Consider the following 22,146-nt stretch of genomic DNA (forward strand, 5'->3'; position numbering starts at 1 on the left):
ATGAAAGACATTCCCAAAAATAACATTTTCAGGAGTTTTAAAATGTGATTATTCCTGGTTCCATTTAAAGATTCTGGCTCCACTCCAGGTTTGACCTTTTAGAGTTTTACAATAGCAGATTTGGGCAAAGAAATCTATTGTGAAGATATTGCATGCCTTGGAAAAATTGTGAAATACAGACCTTTTTTAAGAAGTAATGTTGTTCTTTGTCAAAGATTGAGTTTGGAGCAGAATGAAATAAAGATCATGAAATCAAGGAAAGGACAAAGCAATGGTATGGAACACCAGAACCTACTCAAGCTTTATGCCCCACTGCAGTTTTCAAAAACAACAAAGAAACCCCTTCATTCATTAGAATACTGGACAGCCAGGAGGGTGCTGATAGTTGTTCACCAGTACCGATCCACATTTAACACTAGATATGAAAAATGGGCTCTATCAAAATGTGGGGCAACATAACGCTTTGTCTGAAACATTACAATAAGGCTGTGTTGGTTCCAACTCTTAAATTTTTTTGCTATAAAGTGCAAGTTCTTTCACTGGCTTATCATTGCAATGTTTTTTCTTTAAAATGTGTATTAGAATTTCCAAAACTCTTGATTTTGTCCTCATCATTTTATGCTGCTTTTTTTAGCATCTTAGTTTGTTCTGAAGATAAAATTGGCCTACTTTATCTGCCAAGCATTCTAGATTAGCTTTCCAGAGTCTCATAGATTTTCTTATCTCCACTACAAATTAATGAAAAAGTCTACTACCTTTAGCCATTGAGGTATTGTATTCATCTTTGAAAACTAATTTTATCTTAAGAAATGTATAGACAATTTATTTTAAATGGAAAGGATGCTGCTTTTAAGTAAACCTGGAAGTAATATTCTTGCATTCTTCGAGTGATTAGGATCTACAGTCTAGATTCTTAATGTAGATCCTGTTTGATCCTTTTTTCTTTGTTTCTAAATTTTTCTTGTGCTTATACTTGTTGCAGGACCCAAGTAAGAGTATAAACACAAGCAGCAGTAGTGGCAGCAGCAGTAATAACAGTTTTTCAAAGCCCCACAAATTAACAAAGGAGCACAAAGAAAAACCTTCTAAGGACTCAAAAGACCATAAAAGTGCCTTCAAAGAACCTTCCAGGGAACACAACAAATCTTCCAAAGAATCCTCTAAGAAACCCAAAGAAAACAAACCACTAAAAGATGAAAAAACAGTTCCTAAGATGGCTTTCAAGGAACCCAAAACCATGTCTAAGGAGCCAAAATCTGAGAACAACATCCTTACTATAACAGGTGGACAGCAGCAAGAAAAGAAGACCCCAACAAAAAGGCCGACTGTTACAGATTCTGAGGAACTTTCTGCCAAAAAAAGGAAAAAAAATAGCTCAGAGTCTTTATTTAAAAGTTTTTCTAGTGCTCCTCCACTGATACTTACTTGTTCTTCTGACAAAAAGCAAACAAAGGATAAATCTCAGCCTAAAATGGGGAAAGTCAAAATGGAAAGTGAGACACTTGAGAAAAAAAAGCCTACTTTACCACCATTTGATGATATTGTGGATCCCAATGATTCTGACATGGAGGAAAATATGTCCTCTAAATCTGAAGTAAGTGACTTTTAGTTTCTGTTTACCATTTTCCAAGTTCTGATTGTTTTTGGTTGTATTCAGTTGTATTTTTTGTTCTTTCATGAAGTTTTCAGTTTCATCTGATGGTTTGTAGATGGGCTTCTAGGTTTGTATCATAAACTGCCACATTTATGTGTGTTTAATTATCAGTTATATTAAATATTTGGGTATTTTGGCTATATTATACAGATTAAAGCATAATTTGGCTCCTTCATTCTGATCAATTTAACATAATTCAAAATGTTGTAATTATCAGTGCTGTATCATTTCCCTTCCAAAGAAATCAGCAGCACTTTTCTGAGAGATTAATTGAAAGGCTTGTTTCATGTTCCAGAGGTTTGTATTTTTGGGGGGGGGGGGGGGACGGGGGGGTTAGGGAGGATGTATCAGAGATATAAGAGAACAGTAAAGGAAGGCAATAATATTAGAAACTTCATAAGCATTAATATGGAGAAAAACACCATTGAAGGGCAAGGTTAAAATTGCTTATTAGTTTACTGTTGGTATATTTCTTACTTGCTTGGCCATGGTTGAATTTAGTTATACAGATGTGAAAACAAGAAACTAAACACTACTTTTTTTAACACTATGGCTTCCCATATCCTGATTTTGGAGGGCTGACCTGTGGCACAGAAATCTGATTGCATTTTTAATATTAACAGGGCTAATTCAAACTCTGTCTTGATTAAAATATAGCTTTTTGTATCTCTTCTTTACTTTCTCTGTGGGGAAGATGCCTCCATGACAAGTCACTGACTTATATGCTGTTATGGAAGTTTTTACAGCAATTTTATGTTAAGTGTTAACATTTCTATTGTGGGAGCTGCTAGTAGTCATGACCCAGGACCATTACATCTTGTCCTTGGACAGATGTTTTACGTAGATGTGATCCTACCTTACAGAATTCATCTTGTAAGATCACAGTGCATACACAAAGGAGAGGTAGCAAGGGAGTCAAATCTACGTATATTTCTGTGTGCATGTTTATGACTATTTTTAGTTTGAAAATTACTGAAAAGCAGGTTTTAACAACAGCCTACCGGTCTGCCTAATTTTGGCTGATGCCATATTGCTCTTGCAGTAGGATTAGGTCTTGAAAGGGGTTAGAAGAAAAAGAATAAGATCATAAGCAAGAGGTATTTTGGAAGCAAGGTGAAGGTATGGTTTTTGGGATGAGCAGGTAGATGGTTAAGCTTAGTGTCATTGGTCAAACAGCATGGTAGAGAAACAGTGAAGGAAGAATAGGTAATATCAGAGAGAAAGACCTATGAAATTCTTGAAAGTTAGAAGAAACTGTTACTGGATATAGTCACTGGAGAAGGGCTTTGAAAAGGGCCATTAACCTCTCTTCAGAAGTCTGTCTTATGTATGTTGGAATGGGATGAAAAGAGGGTTACAGGCATCAGGACAAGAGGTGAGGGCCTGGATGAAAGTTTTAGCTCTGTGTGTACTGGACACTTATGAATGCAGCAGCAGCAAGATTGGCTACAACAAAGCTATGTGGGTGTGAGAAATGGTGTCAAAGTTGACTCCTAGGGATAGACAGGTAACATGGTGGTGTGAAATAGGGAAATAGGCTTCGTAGGAAAGACTGGGAATTTTGTGGTGTTAAACTTAGTTGAAGCTTTTGTAGGGCATCCAGAAGGTGATGGAGAGAGCAGCTGAAGTGGGGCTTTTAGGAGATAGAGGAGGGTATAACAGTAGGCTTATGTGACTTATTCTTTTAGGTTTTTTTAATAGCAGATAAGAGTGAATCACTGAAGTCATTCACAGAGTTTAATTTTTAATCTACATTGTCATTTTTATGTATTATAATTAGATAATATATTTTGCCTTTGTACACCTGTGATATTCATGTTCCTTTTGGCATGGAAAGGGGGCCAGGAAAGGGCATGTCCCAGAAATATTGATTAAGTATGGGTCTAGTAATCAGACTCATTTTGAGATATCTGAGTAAGTTGGTTGGCTTTATGCCTATCTTCCAGAGGAGGTCTTACCAAGATTTATCGTTACATGAATTTTTAAGTAGCATTCACAAAATATTGTGTGTATCTGGTACCAGGTGAATGATGTGCTTCCAGACTTCCAACAGGAAGCTGCTTGAAAATATTTGCCTCTGTTACTGATGCATTTTACCATCTGTAGATAATATGCCACCTAGTCTTTCAGACTCCTGCTAGGTCCATCAGCGCTTCCATCCAGTGTCATGCATTGCAAGCATCTATATATGTGTCCTTCCACCTGTGATTCAGCATTCTCCCTCTCTTCACAGCAGCAACATTTGTGTCAGACTGGTTGTTCTGCAGCCTACATATCAATGTTCAGGGAGGTTAGTTGTGATGGTACTAGTCCTAGTATGATAAGCTAGAAATTACATTGGGGAAAGTTGTGAAGGTTCCTGTGACCTCTTCCCTTGTTGTTGGTGAGGGGACATTATTGTCAAGAAAGTTACAGGAATGTCATCTGAAAGGCCTTTGCTGCTGCTTGTTGCTTCATCTATTGGTAGGGAAGTGTGTGCAGTTCTAAAATTCCCCAGTCAAGTGCCTGAGGGGGAAGTATTCCCCAAGCTGAGTCAAAGAAAGGGTAGGGGATGAGAAGGAGCAACTTGTCCCTTGCACACGCTTCCTTTCTCTCTTGGTTTGCGCTGTGAGCCAGTTCTTCCTTGACTGCTAGTGGTTTCTCCCAGCATGGCACTTTTTGCTTTTGCAGTTATGAAATGTTTACATGCATATGGGGTCTCCATATGTCCCTAAAATGCACATTATAGTGATCCAGTCTTGAGTACTTGTGGGCATTTACTGCATTAGGCAGGAAAAAGAAAAGTCCTACGAATGTTAAATAGACAGAGTGCTCAGGACGTCTCACTAAAGGCGAGTTTCTTATGTGTTCTAAGTGTTTTTCGTTTTGGTTATACAGAATAATGTGTCATTCTTTGAGAGAAATATTATCATATTGCTACTTACAATTTTATTTCTTCAAAATATGTTAATGAATTTTTAGTAGCAGAAGTAAGAGACTATTATGAAACTGTTTTCCCTTTTGAAAAGGTCAGTTCTCTAACCGATCTTGATTATTTTCTAAAATATATTCACCTTATACAGGAAAACTGAACCTGGAATAATGAACTGACCTAAGGAATTAATTCCTACATTCCCCCACCAAAAAATTGTTTACATATTTACTTTTCTGAAAAATATGTATCTAGCTGGACTACCCATATAATTCAAAATGTAACTTGCTTCTGAGGAGTAAGCATTTCAACCATTTCTTTTGGCAGACTTGATCTACCATAGTTTGTTTTGTTTTTTTATAGTGCAGTGAGTTGTGGCTGAGAGAATAGAACCCTTGAGGGTGGAGAAGGAATCTCGTTGAATGTCTGCCTTACATTTAGGGATGGAGATGGTGGAAGGGCGGAGAGGAAGTTTTCAAGTCACCCAAGTCAAATCTTTCTTTTCCTGAAGCCTGTTGCGTGCCTCCGTTTCCCCAACTCTATTCAGAGCCCATGTTTAAACTGTCTGGAACTGGCAATAAACAGCCTGCTGTGGAGGCATCAGTGGTAGGTTTTCATTTGATGGAAACTTGTCACAGGCAGAGAAGAAGGTCTTTATTTTATTTCTGAAGTGGCTTTTTAATGACTGATCCCCTGGTGCATGGAAAGGTTGTAAAACACAGAAGGTATGTAGCTGAACAGGATTCCCTTTATAGCATGGCACTAGCAATGCTATACTTATGGTTGAGATGGTATTTTCATTCAAAACCTCTGTCGCCAGCTGTACAACTTGTTCAAAAAAATTGCCACTGAAGCTAAAATGTTTCATGCTTGTTGTTAATGCCGAGCTGAATTATAACATGCTTAAAAAAAGACTACAGCATTTGTAGAGTTATCTTGGCACTGCTTAGAGTTTGATAGACAAACTATAAAATAATGTTTAGTTTCAAAAGTTCAGTTTGCTAGGCATCAGTGTTTATTAGAGAACAGTCCCACAGTAAAGGCACGAGCTCTTATTTGACTCTTCAGTCAATTAGTTTTCCCCTAAAATAAAAAAGCTTAACCAAAACTAAAACTATTGTGGCATTAATTGTGATTTTAAAGGTACGAAAATGAAAGAAAACTGTGTGGCTTTAAGAGCTTTGTAGTGGACTTGATAAAGAACAGGAATTAGAGTTATCTGACCCTGTGATGAGCATTTAGGATTCATGGTACTTATGTTTGATTTAGGATTTTATTTACTGTAGTTCTTCCGCAGTTGACTCTTCTGAGTATCCATGTTAAAATCTACAGGTTTCTTTGTTTATGCATAATGTAAGATTACATGACACAAGCCCATTTGTGGTGCTGTTTATAATTGTCTCTGATTGTAGTACAGCACCTGAAGAATGCATTGCCACTGAATTAAAATAAAACTGAAATTTTATAGTTACTGCTCTGGCTGCTGTTGTCTGTTTGAAAAGACACCTTGTTGCTCCCTCAAAGGGAAGCTTCTTGCTCTGAGCTCCCATTCCCGTCATTCATGAAATAATAGATCCTGAAATAGATGGGCCTTCATGGTGAGAAGTGGCATATTAAGAAGCAACAAAAGCTCTACGTCTAATGTAGCACTGAAATAAGTTTACTATGTCTGACTTTCCAGAATGTGCTGTTATCAGGTCAGCCAATTACATTACCTACTGCTACCCTGACTCCAACCAGTGACTGCATTCATCATTTTTTCTTCCAAAAAGTCATAAAGTAAAATTTGGAATCATAAGTCAGTTAATCTTCTGGTAGTTAAATCACCAGAAGCAATTGTTTAAGATAACTATTCTTAGAGTTTTCTTTAGTCCACATATTAAAAGACACGATGTGATAAGGGCCTACCACATTTTTCTGTACACAATTTTTTTATTGCCAATGTATTATAATTTTTGAGCAAATCAACAAACGAGACATAAAAGAGAATGGATTGACTTAATTTATTTCCATTTTCCAAAAGCCAGGTTAGAGAGTAGAACAATAAGAAGATTAAAATAGTCATGTGGTAAGAGCTAAAGTTCTGCCGATGACTAGAAACTAGCTAACAGTGCAGGTTCCCCAGGAACTTGATCCCTCTAGATGAGCATAATTCTTTAATGATTCTGGAAAAGAATGATGAGCAGGGTGACAGTTATAATAGTTATAATATGCGGGTGGCATAGGTTGGTCAGAACAAGTGAAGAGTGGGGTAATTTCCAGGGAATGTAAAAAAGCTGGGCAGCTAGAGGATAAATGAAATTCACGCAGCCTGGTGCACTACTATCCATGTGTTGGAATCTGGGGACATTTTTAGATGTGGTGTGGGATGTGGTGCCAGGTGCTTTACTTGACAAGTTGTAGTAATTAAAAATGCCTGTGCATCATGTGTATTAGCATCCCCATGCATCCCTCGTACTGAAAAAATGGCAGTGGGGCACTTCGAACTGACGCTCATTGAGCATGTTTTATTTCAAAGGACCTCGCCATCATTTTTTCAGTGCGGAGATGCACTGGGATGCTGATGCACACAATGCAGAAGGCTACCAGAGTGCATCAATTTCTATGCTACAGCAGACCCTATTTCCAGTGCGTTGGAGCAGGCTCCACACAAGTGTATAGGAACCCTGAGAATTTAAATGACATTTATGCGTTGCTGGATTTCTAAACTTAGTTATAGCAATGTGAAGGAATTTGACAGAACTTAGAGCACAGAGAGTCGGCAGGGCTGCAGCTGCAGCCTGGAAAGGAAGGAAAATACCCACCCAATTTCCACAGCTGCATCTCACTTAGGATTGGTGGAGGGAGGCCACTCAAAGGTATTTCCAGTCCGAGAGAGGGGCAGAGAGGGGTTGGTTCCCTGCAGGCTGCAGAGAGAGGAGTGGCTGAGTGTCTCAGCAGGCAGAAACTGCAGAACATGCCTCAGTAACGCTGTGGGTGTGACCCTGAGGCAGGAGGCCTGCAAACAAGTGGCTAGTGGTAATCTCCAGAGTGGAGCTGCAGCTGAAGAACTAGAGCATGGGAGTCCACAAGGCCTGAGAGAATCTCCAGGGTGGAGTTTTCCAACAGAGGATCCGGAGGAGGGCCTGAAGGAAAAAATCTACAGCCACAGGTAGAGCCTTCCTGCACAGGGGGAGAACCCCAAAGAGACTATGAAGGTTCATAGGGGTGCAGGGCAGGCCAGCACACACAAAGAATGTACTAGGGGATTGTTTGCCAGAATTATGGTGATTGAGAGGTTGAGCACCTGATCGCGAGGAAAGAGGACATTGCCAGAACCTGACAAGAAGGCTGAGAAGCAGCCAGGGTTTTCTGTGATTTCTTTTTGCAGTTTATTTTGATTTTTTGAGCACAGGCCAAGACCAGCCCCTGGAAGGGTGTATCCAAAAGAGGCACTAGGACACCCTGGGGTAGGGGAAAATAAGGTTGCAACAGGCAGCACTGCAACCTGGCTGCAGAAGAATATCGTAAACACCACCTGGAGAGGCTAGGCTGGGGTAAAGGGGAGGTTAAGAACACCACAGAAGACACGGGGATCAAGACCAGGCAGGATCACCATGGGCATTGCCTCCCAGGAATATATAGGTCATCAAAGTCATGGCAGGTGAGAAAACATAAGATCCACTTCCTGGCAGACCTGGTGATCCAGAGCCAAGTTCTGCCCTGTCGCCACCTGTAGGCAGACGAGCACAGGGCAGTACTAGCAAGCCCCATAATACCTGCAGACATCACAAGCAACTTGCTTACTATAGAGTGGTTGTTCTAAAGAATAATTGTAGTCAAAATGTTATGCAATTACTGTGCATGAATCAATTATGTCCTCACCTTGCACAGTGCGTTCCAGCCTGTTTGTGCTTCCAGACAGTAATCAGCTATTAGTTACCTGAATCTAGAAAGCTATTTCTCCAGTGGGCATATTTTTACATAATTATATACTAAAAATGTTTGAAAATGTTAAAAATGTTTGTCTTGCATGTGCTAGTCAAATCCTGTTGTTTCCCTTTTGTAGCAGGTTTACTGTCTAGAATATAGCTGGATCTATTGCACAAAACTTACTTTCTTTCCCTAATTGATGGTTCATTTTGTGAACATTCAGTATATTTTCAGTAGCCAAGTATCTGGATTTTTGTTCCTAAGATGACGGTTGCTCCTTTTCCTTTTCTTTTCTTTTTTTTTTAAAACAATAAACTCAAATTAGCTATCAGATGACACAAATATTTCTGGAATTTAATTATAATGATAAAACTGTAATACCAGAACATTATTGTGTTTAATAAGAATTGTAGTCTTGTTTGCTACTGAAGTAATTTCAAGTTACGGCTGCATTTTTATACTTGAACTGAAATACTGAAGGTCAGACATAATTTGAAGCGCTATCCATAGCTGCTAGCTTTAAAGTAATGAATGATTTACCTAAGACATTTCTGAAGACTTTCAACACATGATAAAAATGTATTCAAATCAGTAAATGGGTATAGAATGCCAGATTTGATAGAAACATATTCACGTAGTCATACACCACTCTGTATAAGTATGTGTGTGTGGACATATACGTAACCTATAATTAGTATATAATAATAGATACAATAGCTATACAGGTATTGATATCTATTCTAGAGTTGAAGTTGTATTTTTGAGTTTAGCCATGCTTCATTTCTTTCATATTTCATTAACTGTATGTAACACTGTCACAGGACACTAGGGTGCCTGCTCCTTTAAGGGCAGAAACTGCCTAGAGAGAGGCCCCTAGCAGTCAGTTGGGAACCCCACAGCTGCAGGTTACCGTGGCAGCAGGAATGAGGGAATTAGCTTGCACCTGCAGGTGGTCAGCTGACTGGAAGAGGCGGGGACTGGGGCACGTATAAATCCCAGGGTTGAGACTAGAGGGCATTTCTCTGTCAGCAGCCAAGGGGGAAGGAGCTCTCTTAGAGGAAGCTAAGTGGAGATGGTTGACTGCCTGTTCTACTTCTGGTAGGATTAAGAAGCTCCAGGGGCTCACCAGGGACCCTGGCCTACAAGGCATTTAGTGCTCAGGGGGAGGTTCAATGGTTTTAAAGAGACAGAGCACACCCCTGAACTGCTTGCATTGTTATAGCCCAGGGGCTCATATTTTGATTTCTGTTTGTAAACCGGTGGATTGGGCTGAGGCTATTGGGGAAGGAGGAGGCCCACTACAGTGTGGGGACCCCAGCGCCAGGGGCACAGTGACAAAGGGGGTGAGCAGACCTCAGTGTCAGGGGGCACAGAGAGAGAGACAGGGCTGCAGAGAGCCCAGCGATGACTGGAGGCCAAGTTAAACTAAGGCCTTGGAGGGACAATGTGTGAATGCCATCCGCAAGGCTTAGGGCATGGTAAAGGGGCAGCTTGGAGCCCCTCATCCAGCCCATAAGGCTGAGGGTGTCCTGTGAAGCATCCATTTTGAGCGGGACCCAAAAAAGGGTCCAAGAACTGACACGGTCAGCAGGGTCCATCAGGACCATGTCTAAATATAAACTTGAGGGCAGCCTCCCTATATTATAATTACCAGCAAGATGTGGCAGGTGAGGAAAAGGGTGCCCATTGGGTAAGATTGGCATTGTTACGGAGCCCTAGGGGCATCATGACCATTCCTGGGAACCCCATCCCATGACAAACACACCAGTGTCCCAGGAGTGGCCATGGTGCCTCCTGCAGGTTCTGTGACTATGCTCTGCTCCACCCATAGGGTGCCTTCCTGTCTGTCCTGCCGCGCTTTGATGGAATAATGATAAATGGGGAGGCTGCCCCCACACCTTTGCGTAGCCCTGATTCCACTGAACGCATACTGGGGTCCCTGAACACCCTACTAGTCCTTACTGATCCTCAGTCCCTCGCTGGTCCTGTATAGTCAACTGCCCAGCAGGGCACCCAAAGCCTTAAGGGCTAATTGTATGGCTCCAAATCCTCCCCTACACCATGCCCCATGCTTTGTGCGTGTTACTGTCAACATTTTTGGGGTTTTGGCCTCCCTGGCTTCTGCCCTTTTAATTTGGCTAGGCCTTTTAGCCTAGGCCCACTGTGTCAGACCTGGTTTTGAGGCTCTAGCATGCATTTGTCCCTTCCACCACTGGGGTCCTGGCTCCTGTCTGCCCCTGTGTGGCTTCACCTTCTCTGGTGCTAGGCCCCTGTCTCTGTGCCTTGCACTATGTCCACTCTGGGACACTACTTACTAGAGCCTTGAGCCTGCCTCTGCCACTAATGGGCCCTCCATAAACCTCCCCTATATTCCCAACCCAAACCTCTGCTTTAAACACAATGTAAGCATAAGTCCCCTGTCCCTTTAAGAGTGTAAGCTTTTATGCACTAATACAGCATCCTGGGCTCCTTGGGCACATCTAAACATACACTTTAATACTCATTAGCCTATTTTAATATGCATTAAACGTCACTTTAAAACTGTGCTCTTTAGTAAATATGCATTAAGACAGGCTAATGAGCATTTTCCCAGTACCTCACAATGGAGATGCTAGATTTTAATGAACATTAACTAAAATGCATTAATGCACATGTAGATGCGCCCCTTGTGAGCTCCCTGAGCCCCACTGTTCCTGTAGGTAGCAAAACTGTTGGCCCAGCATCCCTGGGTGGCTCTCCATGGTAGGAGCTCTATCCCTTGTGGCTACCAGGGAGACATTTCTCTGCCAGCCCCAGCCTTGGGCTTATATGCCCCCAGGACCCTGCCTACATCCAGTCTGCTGACTGCCTACAGCTGTCTGCTAACTGCGTTATTTGCTCTGTTCCCTGGCAACTGGCAGCTACTGTGCTCTGCCTGTCCTGCAGTGCTGCATGGCTGGGCTGCCTTTATTTGTGGTACACTGTGGTAAATTAGGAGACTGAATTTAAACTCACTAAGAACAAAGATATTTGCAGATTTTGTCATGAAAAATTATGTATACGTTCTCCATATAAAAAATGTGTACTGTGTTTCAGAGACTTGGTTGGGAAAGAGTTGATTGTTTTATTAACAAATCATCCACAACTTTCGCACTTCGGCCACTAAATTTTCTTTAGAATATTTCCAACATAGGCTGTGATGAGATTTGAAAAAAAAATCAAATGTTAAGAGTTACCCCTCAAAATTTGTCACTGATAGAATTCACTGGCTATGATATGGTGTGAAGAAAATATTTTCATATAGAATAGATTCTCCCAAAGCTAAAATTTCATTTAAAACCATGTTTTTAGCACTTGTAATTACAAAGACACCCTTGAGAACATGACCGGCATATTGCAAAGGTTTCCTTCTCAGCTTTGTTGCAGGACTCTGGGTACCGGCACCGTGGAATGCTGCTGTGAACTCCCAGCCCTGGGGGTACCCCTGCAACTGGGTGAGTGCAGGTGCTGCAATCCCCCAGTGCAGGGGTGCCCCACCAGCCTCATGACTGGGAGATCCCAGTGGAATGTCCCACAGCTGGAAGATCACAGCAGCTGAGGGGGCTCTCAGCCATAGGTGCTTGCTGCTTGCTGGTGCAGGAGGAACCTGAGACTGAGTTCCCGCTGCAAAGGCAATTAGGCATGATGGCTTCAGAGCTGGCTTAGTGGGCCCTAGGCAAACAAACTTGTGGGCCCTGGGCTGGTCAAGAACCCCTGCTCCCGGCACTGGTGAGCGGGGTTCAGAGCCACCACTAGGAAACTGCTGCTGCTGCTGCTGCCGCAGTGAAGGGAAGGGCAGAGGTGGATTTTTTTAAAGGATTTTTGGGGCCCTAGGCAAGGAGAAAATTGGAGGCCACCTCACCCCACAGGAGCTCTCTGAGCTGGCCTGGCCTCTGCCTGCAGCACTAGACACAGTGGCACAGACACACAGAGACACATTTTCCCCTCTCAGGACCTCACGCACTCATGATCACTCTGAGGTTGCCCCACCTTGCCAGGAGTTGCCTGCAGCTTCGTTTAGCTCCTCCATAGCCATCCCTCCCAGTGCCACCACCCACCCGCAGAGGCACAGCTCAGCGCTCCTGTCCTGGCATGGACCCCAGAGGCATGGTGCAACACTTTTGGCCTAGCCCAGCCATGGCCCTTCCCTCTCCCCTCCCGTCCCCGCCCCAATGGCGGAGGCTTGCAGGGAAATGAAAGCTAAAGCTGAAGTTTTTGTCATTTTTGTCTCCCCCTCCAAAAACAGCACCAAGTTTAAAACCGTGGATTCCAATTTGCTGCTGCCGAGGATCTGGGGGACCCTGATTTGGTAGTGGACCCTGGGCCCAGGCCCAGCTGGCCCATCCATTAATCTGCTTATGGGGAAGTGAAAGGAGGTGGATGAGGCCATTCATGCTGCTGTTGCAGAGGGAAGGACTGTGGTCCCCAGCAACTTAGGACCCTAGGCATGCCCACATTAGATCCCATCCAGGGCTGGATTAACATGTGGAATCCCACAGTCACCCCTCCTGCCATGTACATATGGTGTGGCAGGAGGTGCAATTGTGTGGATCGTGTGTTTGGTCCCATTGCACATTTATCTGTGTGTATAGAGGGGCCCTTAGGAATTTTGACATTTATTTTATTTCTGTTCCTCTGTTCACTTACTCTTGCTAGTTGGCAAGCATCAAACATTTTTTCTTCATTTTTCTTTAAGCTGTTAGGTTGGCTTTATTACTTTTCAAATGTGTCATTATTTTTAAATAGGTTAAACATTAGCATTGGCAGCTGACTTGATGTTTACCACACCATAGGTCTTTTAAAAGTATCAGTAAAATTTACATGAACTAGTAAAGCCATCCAGAAGCTGTTGCATATTCAGACAGTTGGAAAACCCACACAGACCAAGGAATCATTTTACTGGCTTTGTTATGAAGGGTGTAAAGCAGCAAGGGGAAGGGAAGGGAGGGGAGGGATGGCCTATAAGATGTTTGGCTTTATTGAGATGCAGGGAAAATAGCGCAGTCCACTTACAAAATCCAAAGACTGCTTTTATCTTTGATTTCCACCCTCCCCCGCAAGAGCAGCTTTGAGAGAAAATTCAATGACAGGATGTTTTAGTTAAAGAAAATTTTGCCTGCCTGCTTCCTATATGGGACAGTGCAGCAGCATGATAACAAAGTACTTGACCTTTTTGTTTTTGCTGTCTGCACTCATACAATATGGTGATGTGCACATAATATTTGTGTGAACTGCTACCTGTTGTGTGAAATGGGGAAATACAAAGTCTTGGGTCCATTTGGAATGTTTCCTCGGGCCAGAGCTGCCAGTTTTGAGTAGTGTAATAACCAAGAAGACAATGGTGTAGTAATTTTTCTTATTCATCACAAATTTGCTAGACCTCACAGATGGAAATGAATAACAATCCTAGCCTTTGCTCTAAAGAAAGCTACCGTAGAGAAATTACACAAATGATGATCAGAAGGATGAGCATGTGTTTAAGAATTACAGGTTGATTTTTTTAGTAATGTTCTCATTATATCCCAAACACCATAGACTTGGATGGAATTTCTCATGACCCTTACTGCTTTTTAAGTGAGAGCAGAATTTGATTCTGTAAATACAGCAAAATACACACAGTTCCTCATGAAGTCTGATTATTGTGCTCCCCTGACTTTTCAACATGTGTTGCTGCATTTTTCTCTGTCTGTATATAACCCTGCAATTAAGGTATTGCCATTATTATTAGCAGTTTTGGGCATCATAAAGCCTATCAAAAAGCAAGCACAGCAGAAATGCTTTGATCCATAGAAGAGCCAAGGAATGGTCTTTAATATACTACATATTACATGTTTATTGTAATTACCTGTGGGGGCAGGATAGTGAACCCTGGTAGTGAGATACCAAGGCATTTCAGTTTATTAAAGTACTTGAAGCATCTTAAACTACTTTCTCTTCAGGGAAAAATATAAGAAGTTTGATAGGAAGTCCATTCCTGCACAATGAATGTTCAGAAGTGATCACAGTAGAATAGGTTTTGTATTAAATTAACTCCTTGCATATCTTGAAAATGTCTTAAAAGTTATGCCATTAGTACCTTTTTAAAGTTATCCATAGAATGCCACTTTCCCTCTGGTGTAAGATCTATTAATTTGGCTATTATGAATGTACACACATTTTGAAAACCCCTGTAGCCTTGTAAAACCCCCAGGTCCTTATTAGTTGAAAAATACTGCCTTCTTGCCAGGGCTTGGAGCCCCAAGGTAAGATCTTTTGTAGATAGTTTGAGATAATAGTTATGAAATAAAAGTCCATATGGATTTTAAAGACGTTATCTATTAAAGTAATCTGTGGAGGTTGTAGGGGTAAAGGTTATTTCTAAAGAGGTTTCTAGTGGTTGCTACAGGTTAAAGTGTGCTACATTTTTTAATAAATTTCATTATTAGGATGGCATAAATATTGCAAATGGACAAGAATGGCTCCACTGTAGCATTCATCCCTCTTTGCAACAAACAGACAGCCTGTAGCCAGGAAACTTTGTGGTTTTATGCATTTTTATATTTGTTGAAGTTCTTTCTCTGTCTAAAACCCTTTCCTTATTGATTTGATATTTTAATTTGCAGTCTCTGCACATACACAGCATGTTCAGGCTTGTTGTAGTGCTACACATGAATAACTCTTCATAGCCTCTCACATGCATTAAGTCCTGGTTCTTCAGATCCCAGAACGCACTTAACATAGGACGCTCTCTCTCATGCACTAGTTTCTCTGATTAATGGATCTATAACACATATATGGGCTGCTTCTAAAATCTCTCGCAAAAAGAAACAAGATCCAGACCTACCAGGTTGCTGAGTATTTCTTGTGTCAGTGGTAGTTCATATTGCCTGGCTCTTCCTAGGAGAGCCTTACCTGGTCACATCTTTACCTGGTCAGCTCTTAATACTGTATATCAGTAAAGGTTTGCAAAATGGGCCCTATTTGATTTGGATTTGGCCCGAATCAGGGACAGTCATTCGATTCGTTGATTTGGATCACTGTCCCTGATTTAATTCGGCCAAATCCAAATCTGAAGATTTGACTCTGATTCAGAGAATCTGCAATTCGGGCATAGACACAGCTTCACGTTTTTCTACATACCTTGAGGTACCAGGCGCGGCCCATGAATGCTGCAATGCTGGGGTGGATGGAGCATCACACAGAAGTGCGGGTGGCGGAGCCCTCCATGTGCTCAGTGGTAAACCTGGAAGTGGACTGGAAGTACTTGTGGTCCACTTCTGGTGGACTTCCAGTCCACTTCTGGGTGCACTGGGGGGCTTGGCAATCAGCTGCGGGGGACCCCAGGTACCCCACCAGACCCAGGAGGCACTAGTTGCTGAGCCAGGGAGGTGCAGGGCGGTGGGGTGCAGACCTGGAAGTGGACCGGAAGTGCTTCTGGTCCACTTTTGGGTCTGCTGCGAAGTGTGCTGGGGAGCCCCCCCCCCCGCACTCCTGTGGAACTCTCCATGCACCCCAGCATCGCAGCGTTCACAAGCTGCTGCTCCCTAGAGGTATGTAGAAAAAATATTTAAAGCTGTGTCTATGTCCTAATCTTTCCAAATCTCTCCAGATCAATTCAGAGGTTCTGATTCAATTCAGAGAGATTCAGGGGTCCTCTGATTTAATTCAGATTTGGAGATTCAGCCACCAAATTGGGCTGAACCTCTGCCTAATTGAATCAGGGACTGAAGCTTCACACAGCCCTATATAATTAAAAAAAGAATATGGCAATAAGCTCGACATTTTAATTAGTGGAATGGAATGGCTGAGCACCTTAGTCTTCCAATCGTGCTAATCCCCTCTTAAAGTAGCAAAGCAGATCAGAAAAAAATAAAAGCAGGTATCACTAATACTTTCAGTTGCACAGATCCCTGACTCATTTCCTTTCTGGAATGGATTTCTTGCACATTGTTCCATGTTCACAAGGTGCTACTTATGCAATATGTTGTAATCTGAACAGTTGATTTCAGTCTTAATAATTGTTGTCATTTTGCCAAAATGCATAGGCCTTAGTAGTCCTAATTTTCAGTCATTTTTAATTTAGTCATTGAGCATTTAACTGTTCTGGAGGTGGCAAGATGAACAGTTGCTCGATACAGAAGGTGGGAAATCAAGAGATAGCAGTTCCATTGTAGTAATAATGTCACAGACGAGACCTGAGAAAATCTTTTGTTTCAGTAGTTTTTCTGTAAATTATTGATGCCTTATAAATAACTGGGGGAAATAAAAAGAAAAAGAGAACATGCAAAAAAAAAAAAAAAAAAGTACATCAAAGATTTTAATTACACAAAAGCCAAGAAATGTAGAGTTTGCCTTTTCATTGTAAAAGTACATGTCTATGGTATTTCAAGAAGTCAGTGATGTGTGCTGTTAGACAACTATGATACAAACATAATATATATTAGTGGTATGGACCACACACACGGTTACCTTTATTCACAAGTGGTAGTCATCTTCTCTTCAATGGGGCTACATATACACAGAAGCCCATTGCTGGGTTGGAGTCTCATTTTGTCTAGTCCAGTCCTGTAAAATTCTGGTTTTCATCTACATACCTGCATCAAGTAAGGATTTTAGCTGTGCATTATTAACATTATCAATATTTTCGGTGTCTTCATTGATTTATGGCAAAAGGCTTTGTGTCTGGGCTGGTAGAGTCCTAATAGTTTTGCAAGGCTAATATAATATTTGATGCACAGACTATAAAAAGAGTTTTGATATCACAGTCATGTGAGATCTGTGCGCTTCAAACTTCACTGCTTATGCTGCATTATCTGTTTCTGTGGTTTTCTGTGATTCAGATCAATAGCTCCATGTAATTGTTCCACTTCTTGGTACACATTTCATTTATAGCCTTCTGCATGTAAAATAGTTTGATTTTTATTTCTTTTTATTCTTTATGTGAACCATCAAATTTAAAGTTGTTTTCTTTGGCTTGAAATTGTATGTTTTACCTGCAGGACTTTTGAAGACGTGTTGCCAAACTCACCATGAAATTCAATAGATTACTTTTTATAACATTTCCCATTCAGAAGCTGGTAATCTAGACCAGTGACTAAAATGAATTTTCTACAACACATACTGTATGTGTAATTTGATTTTAGTTTTGCATTTAAGTACTGCATAATCAGTTCAAGTTACATTTTATTGGACAAATTACAGAAAGTTTCACTGAAACACTGGACAGTCCCATATGTAAAAATTTAGTTACAATATATTTCTTGCTGATTGGACAGCCGTCACTCAACATCCACCAGCATTTTCAAGGCTATGTATTGTGCTGTTTACCTGTCAGAGTACATTTGGATGGATTTGCAGAATCCTGTCCTTTTTGATTTTTAAAAAAGGATCATTTAGTTTACCTTCCTGATTAGCTGTTACAGTAGCAACGTACTTGGAAGTTTTGGGTGACCAGATTTTGAACCAAAAGACTGGATCTGAATGCATGCTGGCAAGTTCTATTAGGAAGCTTGGTAGGAAGTTTGCTGGAGGCAGGGGGAGGAGAGTGCCACTTTATTTATGCTTTTCTCCTGTTGCAGCAGTCCTGCAGTGCCAAGACTGGCTAACAGAATTAAAAAGAAGATAAACCTTGTGAAAAGCAGATTTTGAAAGTGTGACCACCAAGAAGCTAATATAGACATCAAAATGGAGAAATTCTTATTTTCTCTTTGTATCTGGTAATGTTCCTTTCGACTTGGAGGAGGATGAGAGGATGGAAGCAGGAGACAAGCCTGGAGGGGAGTGATTTCTGAGCTGATTATTCACTAAGCTATCTTTCTGTCAGTTATACCAGCTCAACTAGGCAGGAACTCCATTGGCTGAGCTGCATAGGGGCTTGGAAATTCAGGACAGAACACTGCTTATAAAACTGACAGGGAGACCAGAACATGCCCCTAAAGTATAACCTTCTTGGCTTGATAAAGATAGATAGTCACTGTAACATTTTTAAACATTCAGATATGTCTATAAACAGTCTATATGTATGCTCCCGAGTAGAAGGGGGTAGGGGGGGAGGGACACACTTTAACTACAGCCACTCTGAGAGCTCCTCCAATTAAAGTGCCTGCAGTGTCTCATGTATTTAGCATCCTGTGCTTCAAAATGGCACTGGGTGCTCTTTAACTAACTTGCTCAATGAGCTTTAGTTAAAGTGCCCCTGTCACCATTTTGAAATGCAGGGATGCTGAATACACATAAAACGGAGGCTGCTGGAGCATACTAATCAGCACACTTCAGGAGTCTCGCAGCAGACTTAATTAACCGAGTCTGTTTTGACGTGTGCTAATTAGCATGCATTGGAGCAGAGCTCCGTCACATATATAAGTGCCCTTAATTATATGCCGATTTAAAACTGCAAGGGGTGGTGCAGCAATGCAGTCACACGTGAGCTTTTGGTTTACCAAGAGCCCCTGCTTTCACTTAGCACAGCTTCAGAACCCAGATGGTAAATACTGCTTCTATGGCTCATATGCTCCTTTTCCTTGCTGCTGAATTCAGCAAGGAAAGGAGGGATGAACATCACCAGGGATCACTCCCTGCATTCCAGAGCCCCATGAAAGCAGGGATTCTGGGCAGACCCCACCCCAAGCATCTCGTGAGCTCAGAGCTCACTGCTCATACAGAGGTCTGGTAGGAGCCTGTGCTGACCCCAGGCAGTGAGCTCAGAGCTCACTGTGTGTGTGTGTGGCACGGTCAAAATGGGTTCAGGGATACCCCCTCCACCTCTTCCCGCCTTACCTCATCACTGGATCCTCTACCAAGACCTCCAAATGGTTTGTGAGGGGTTCCTTGCTTTCATTTTACTTTGGCAAGGGCACTTTTTGGAACAAACCCAATAGCTTTCATGAGGCTTTTGGGATGTAAGACCTCAGATTCTCAGCATGTAGAATCAGGAGTTAGTTCCTACTCAGATAACATTGTCTTCCTCATACATGTTTAATTAATTTTTCCTTCCAGCATACCAGACAACCTGACATCCCATGGGCTCACATGGTCGTTGCCCAGAGATAAGACCATCCTTGCTCTGTTAAACTTCCCTGTTAGCTGCCTTTTTGACCCAGAATAGAGAGCATTCATGAATAACAACCTGTATATGTTGTCTGTTGAGTTCTTACAGTACATTTAGCACATGAAATGCACATGTATGTGTTTGGTGTAGTTATGTCTTGTGGTATCCTCTTTTGGTGGCACTGTCTGCACTCCTTTCAGTAACTCGTGCTGGAGAGATTGGGGACCACACTTTGTTTTGAGGAAAGTAAATTTTGTGCCCGCTCTGAAAATGATCTATGTAAATAATTGCAGCCCTGCCTCTGCACCAAAATTGATAGAAAAGTGGTGATTTACTTCAAAAATATGCTTTTTATTAATTTTGATTGTTCAGTGGTGTTGATTCATAGAAACCAATGTCAACCAGTACAGCTGATGGATTTTTTTTTCTTTTCAGTGAAAAATTGTCACAAAAAATGTCACATTTTTTCCACAAATTTTATTTTTGGCTAAAATATTTTCATTTTTATTTAAAAAAAAAAAAAAAAAAATCCAAATAATTCTTGGCGCTCCGATTTTTTGTCAGAAACCCAAAAGCACTTTCCTTTATCTTTCCCTGGAAAATAAGTCATTTCCTGATCAGCTGTAGTGTCTGGTTTGTTTGTTCTTTGAAGGGGCCTGCAGCACATGAGTGCGTATTTTAATATCCCTACCTAATTAGCAGTATCTTTTACTACAGAATCATATTTCACAGTGAAAACCTTGTTTAGGCGCATTTTGCTCTAGTTAGTTGTGTCAGTATTGTGTAGTTCTAGAGGGTCAAGAGATTTGCTAAGTACTGTTGCTTTACTCTTAAGCTCTTCTTCAAAGCTTCATTTGTACAAAGATATAGCAAAGCAGAGCTACCTTTTTGGGAAAAAATTAAATTCACTTGAGTGCTTCAAGGATTTATGTTATATGTTGATTTCTTTGGCTTATATCTGAACCTTTGTGAAGGAGCTACTTGCCAAACTAAACCATCTGACAAAATAGAGAGAGAAGTTGTTCTATATTTCTGGCAGCCAGTTTTTCACACTTCATCTTTAAAGGGCAGGGAGGCATACATAGAACAACATGCATTTATCACTTGAATCTGTTTAAGATATCTGCAAAACTTGTATTTCTGCCTCTGAAATTGATCTGAAGAGAATGATTAAAGGGCGATGATAATGTATCCCTTATCATGGAGAGAGCTATTCTTTAGCTGAAGCAAAGGCAAAGCTTCTCTGATGTCTTAATAATGTAAGCAAAGATTCTTCACATATCTGAGGATAATGGATACCAGGGATAGTATCACCTGACATTCATTACCTCTGTCAGAAAACCGTTGACTTGCTGGGATTCCAACCTACTTCACCTTTTAATATAATTTTTGGTAGGGAATAAGGATTCAGGACAGAAGAAAATCACACATCTTTGTTTTTTTGTGTTAGTTCATTTTAGTTCTTACCAGGAATAATGGGAAGAAATTGCAGACCATTCCAACCAGTACATTTTTAAATGACTAGAATAATCAATTGCAGAAATATTATTGTTTAAACCATGACAGGAAAGGGAGAAATGTATGTTGTAGTTATTTTAGTTTTTCATTCTATAAATAATTTTTCCATTGCTGTTGAGTTAATATAGTGTAACTTCTTTTTTAGATTAAACCCATACGATCCCAAGACAGCGCCCTTTGGGTATATACCTTATACAGTGGGGATAAAATCTCCGGCAACAATAGGATTTTTGAGTGAGAAACCAGGGTCTAAAGATTCTAGACAGGGAACAAAAGGATCTCAAAGTTTCACAAGTTCACGGAGGGGAACAGCAGGGGAAATATACATTCTTAGTGATCTTGAAGAATTAAATTTGCTTTGGCAGTGACCCATTAGGAGTAGATAAAACTTTGAAAATAAAACTTTACAACTTTATCCAAAGAAAACAGTTTGTAGATTTGATGGCTCTCGTTGATTTATTAGTGCCATATGCAGACTTTTTTTTACCTTTCGAACACAATAAAACACAACACTTAGTTTAAAGGTAAACAAGACTATGAAGTATGCTTTCTTAGGACAAAGAAAATAACTTTAAGCAGTCTTGTGGTAGTAATTTCCTAGTCAGGGTGTAATAACCATATACTGGATTTCATATACTACATGGGTAAAAACATTCTAGATCTGATGCTGAAAAAATAACATCATAATGTAAGAAATCCCTTCATAAATGCAAGAGAGAAGCCTGTGAGCTTCAAACAAGCTTCATTTGCCATGGTAACCAACACAAGTAAGTGTACATGAAGCAGGTAAGATTACAGCATGCGTCTGAGCCTTAAATGGTTGTTGGAGAAGATTGTTGGAGGAAACAGCCATCTGTATTGTGTTTTTCTTGAAAACTAAGTTAATGTTGTATGCATAATTTTGTGTGCACATAATGTACATATCTTTGAAAGCCACTGCACAAAAACATATTAATCCTAACACAGAACAAGTGCATAAATATCACTGTCATCAGTGCCTTAGAAATAACTAAAGACAACTTCAAGCATGCAAAAATCATGAGCCCAAGGTCTAATCTCACAAAATTGGTTTAAAATTAAAGGACTGTTTAAATATAAATGTTAATA

The 22,146-nt window shown here is 40.9% G+C and overlaps 1 protein-coding gene across 11 annotated transcripts in view; it reads left to right on the forward strand.

Moving 5' to 3' along the window:
• The window catches only part of MLLT3 (MLLT3 super elongation complex subunit), a 221,933-nt gene that overhangs the window by 155,813 nt on the left and 43,974 nt on the right, over positions 1–22,146 (forward strand). For all 11 annotated transcript variants that reach the window (XR_016441276.1, XR_016441277.1, XM_090038803.1 and 8 more), the window contains one exon: positions 983–1,594. Coding sequence is in view for 9 of the 11 variants with exons in the window: in XM_090038803.1 (XP_089894929.1) it covers positions 983–1,594 (612 nt within the window). In the remaining 2 variants the exon portion in view is untranslated. The remainder of the gene's footprint in view (positions 1–982; positions 1,595–22,146) is intronic.

The sequence above is a fragment of the Crocodylus siamensis genome, chromosome 3 (genome assembly GCF_052110815.1).
Source record: "Crocodylus siamensis isolate JL-2025a chromosome 3, ASM5211081v1, whole genome shotgun sequence".
NCBI classification, from domain to species: domain Eukaryota; kingdom Metazoa; phylum Chordata; order Crocodylia; family Crocodylidae; genus Crocodylus; species Crocodylus siamensis.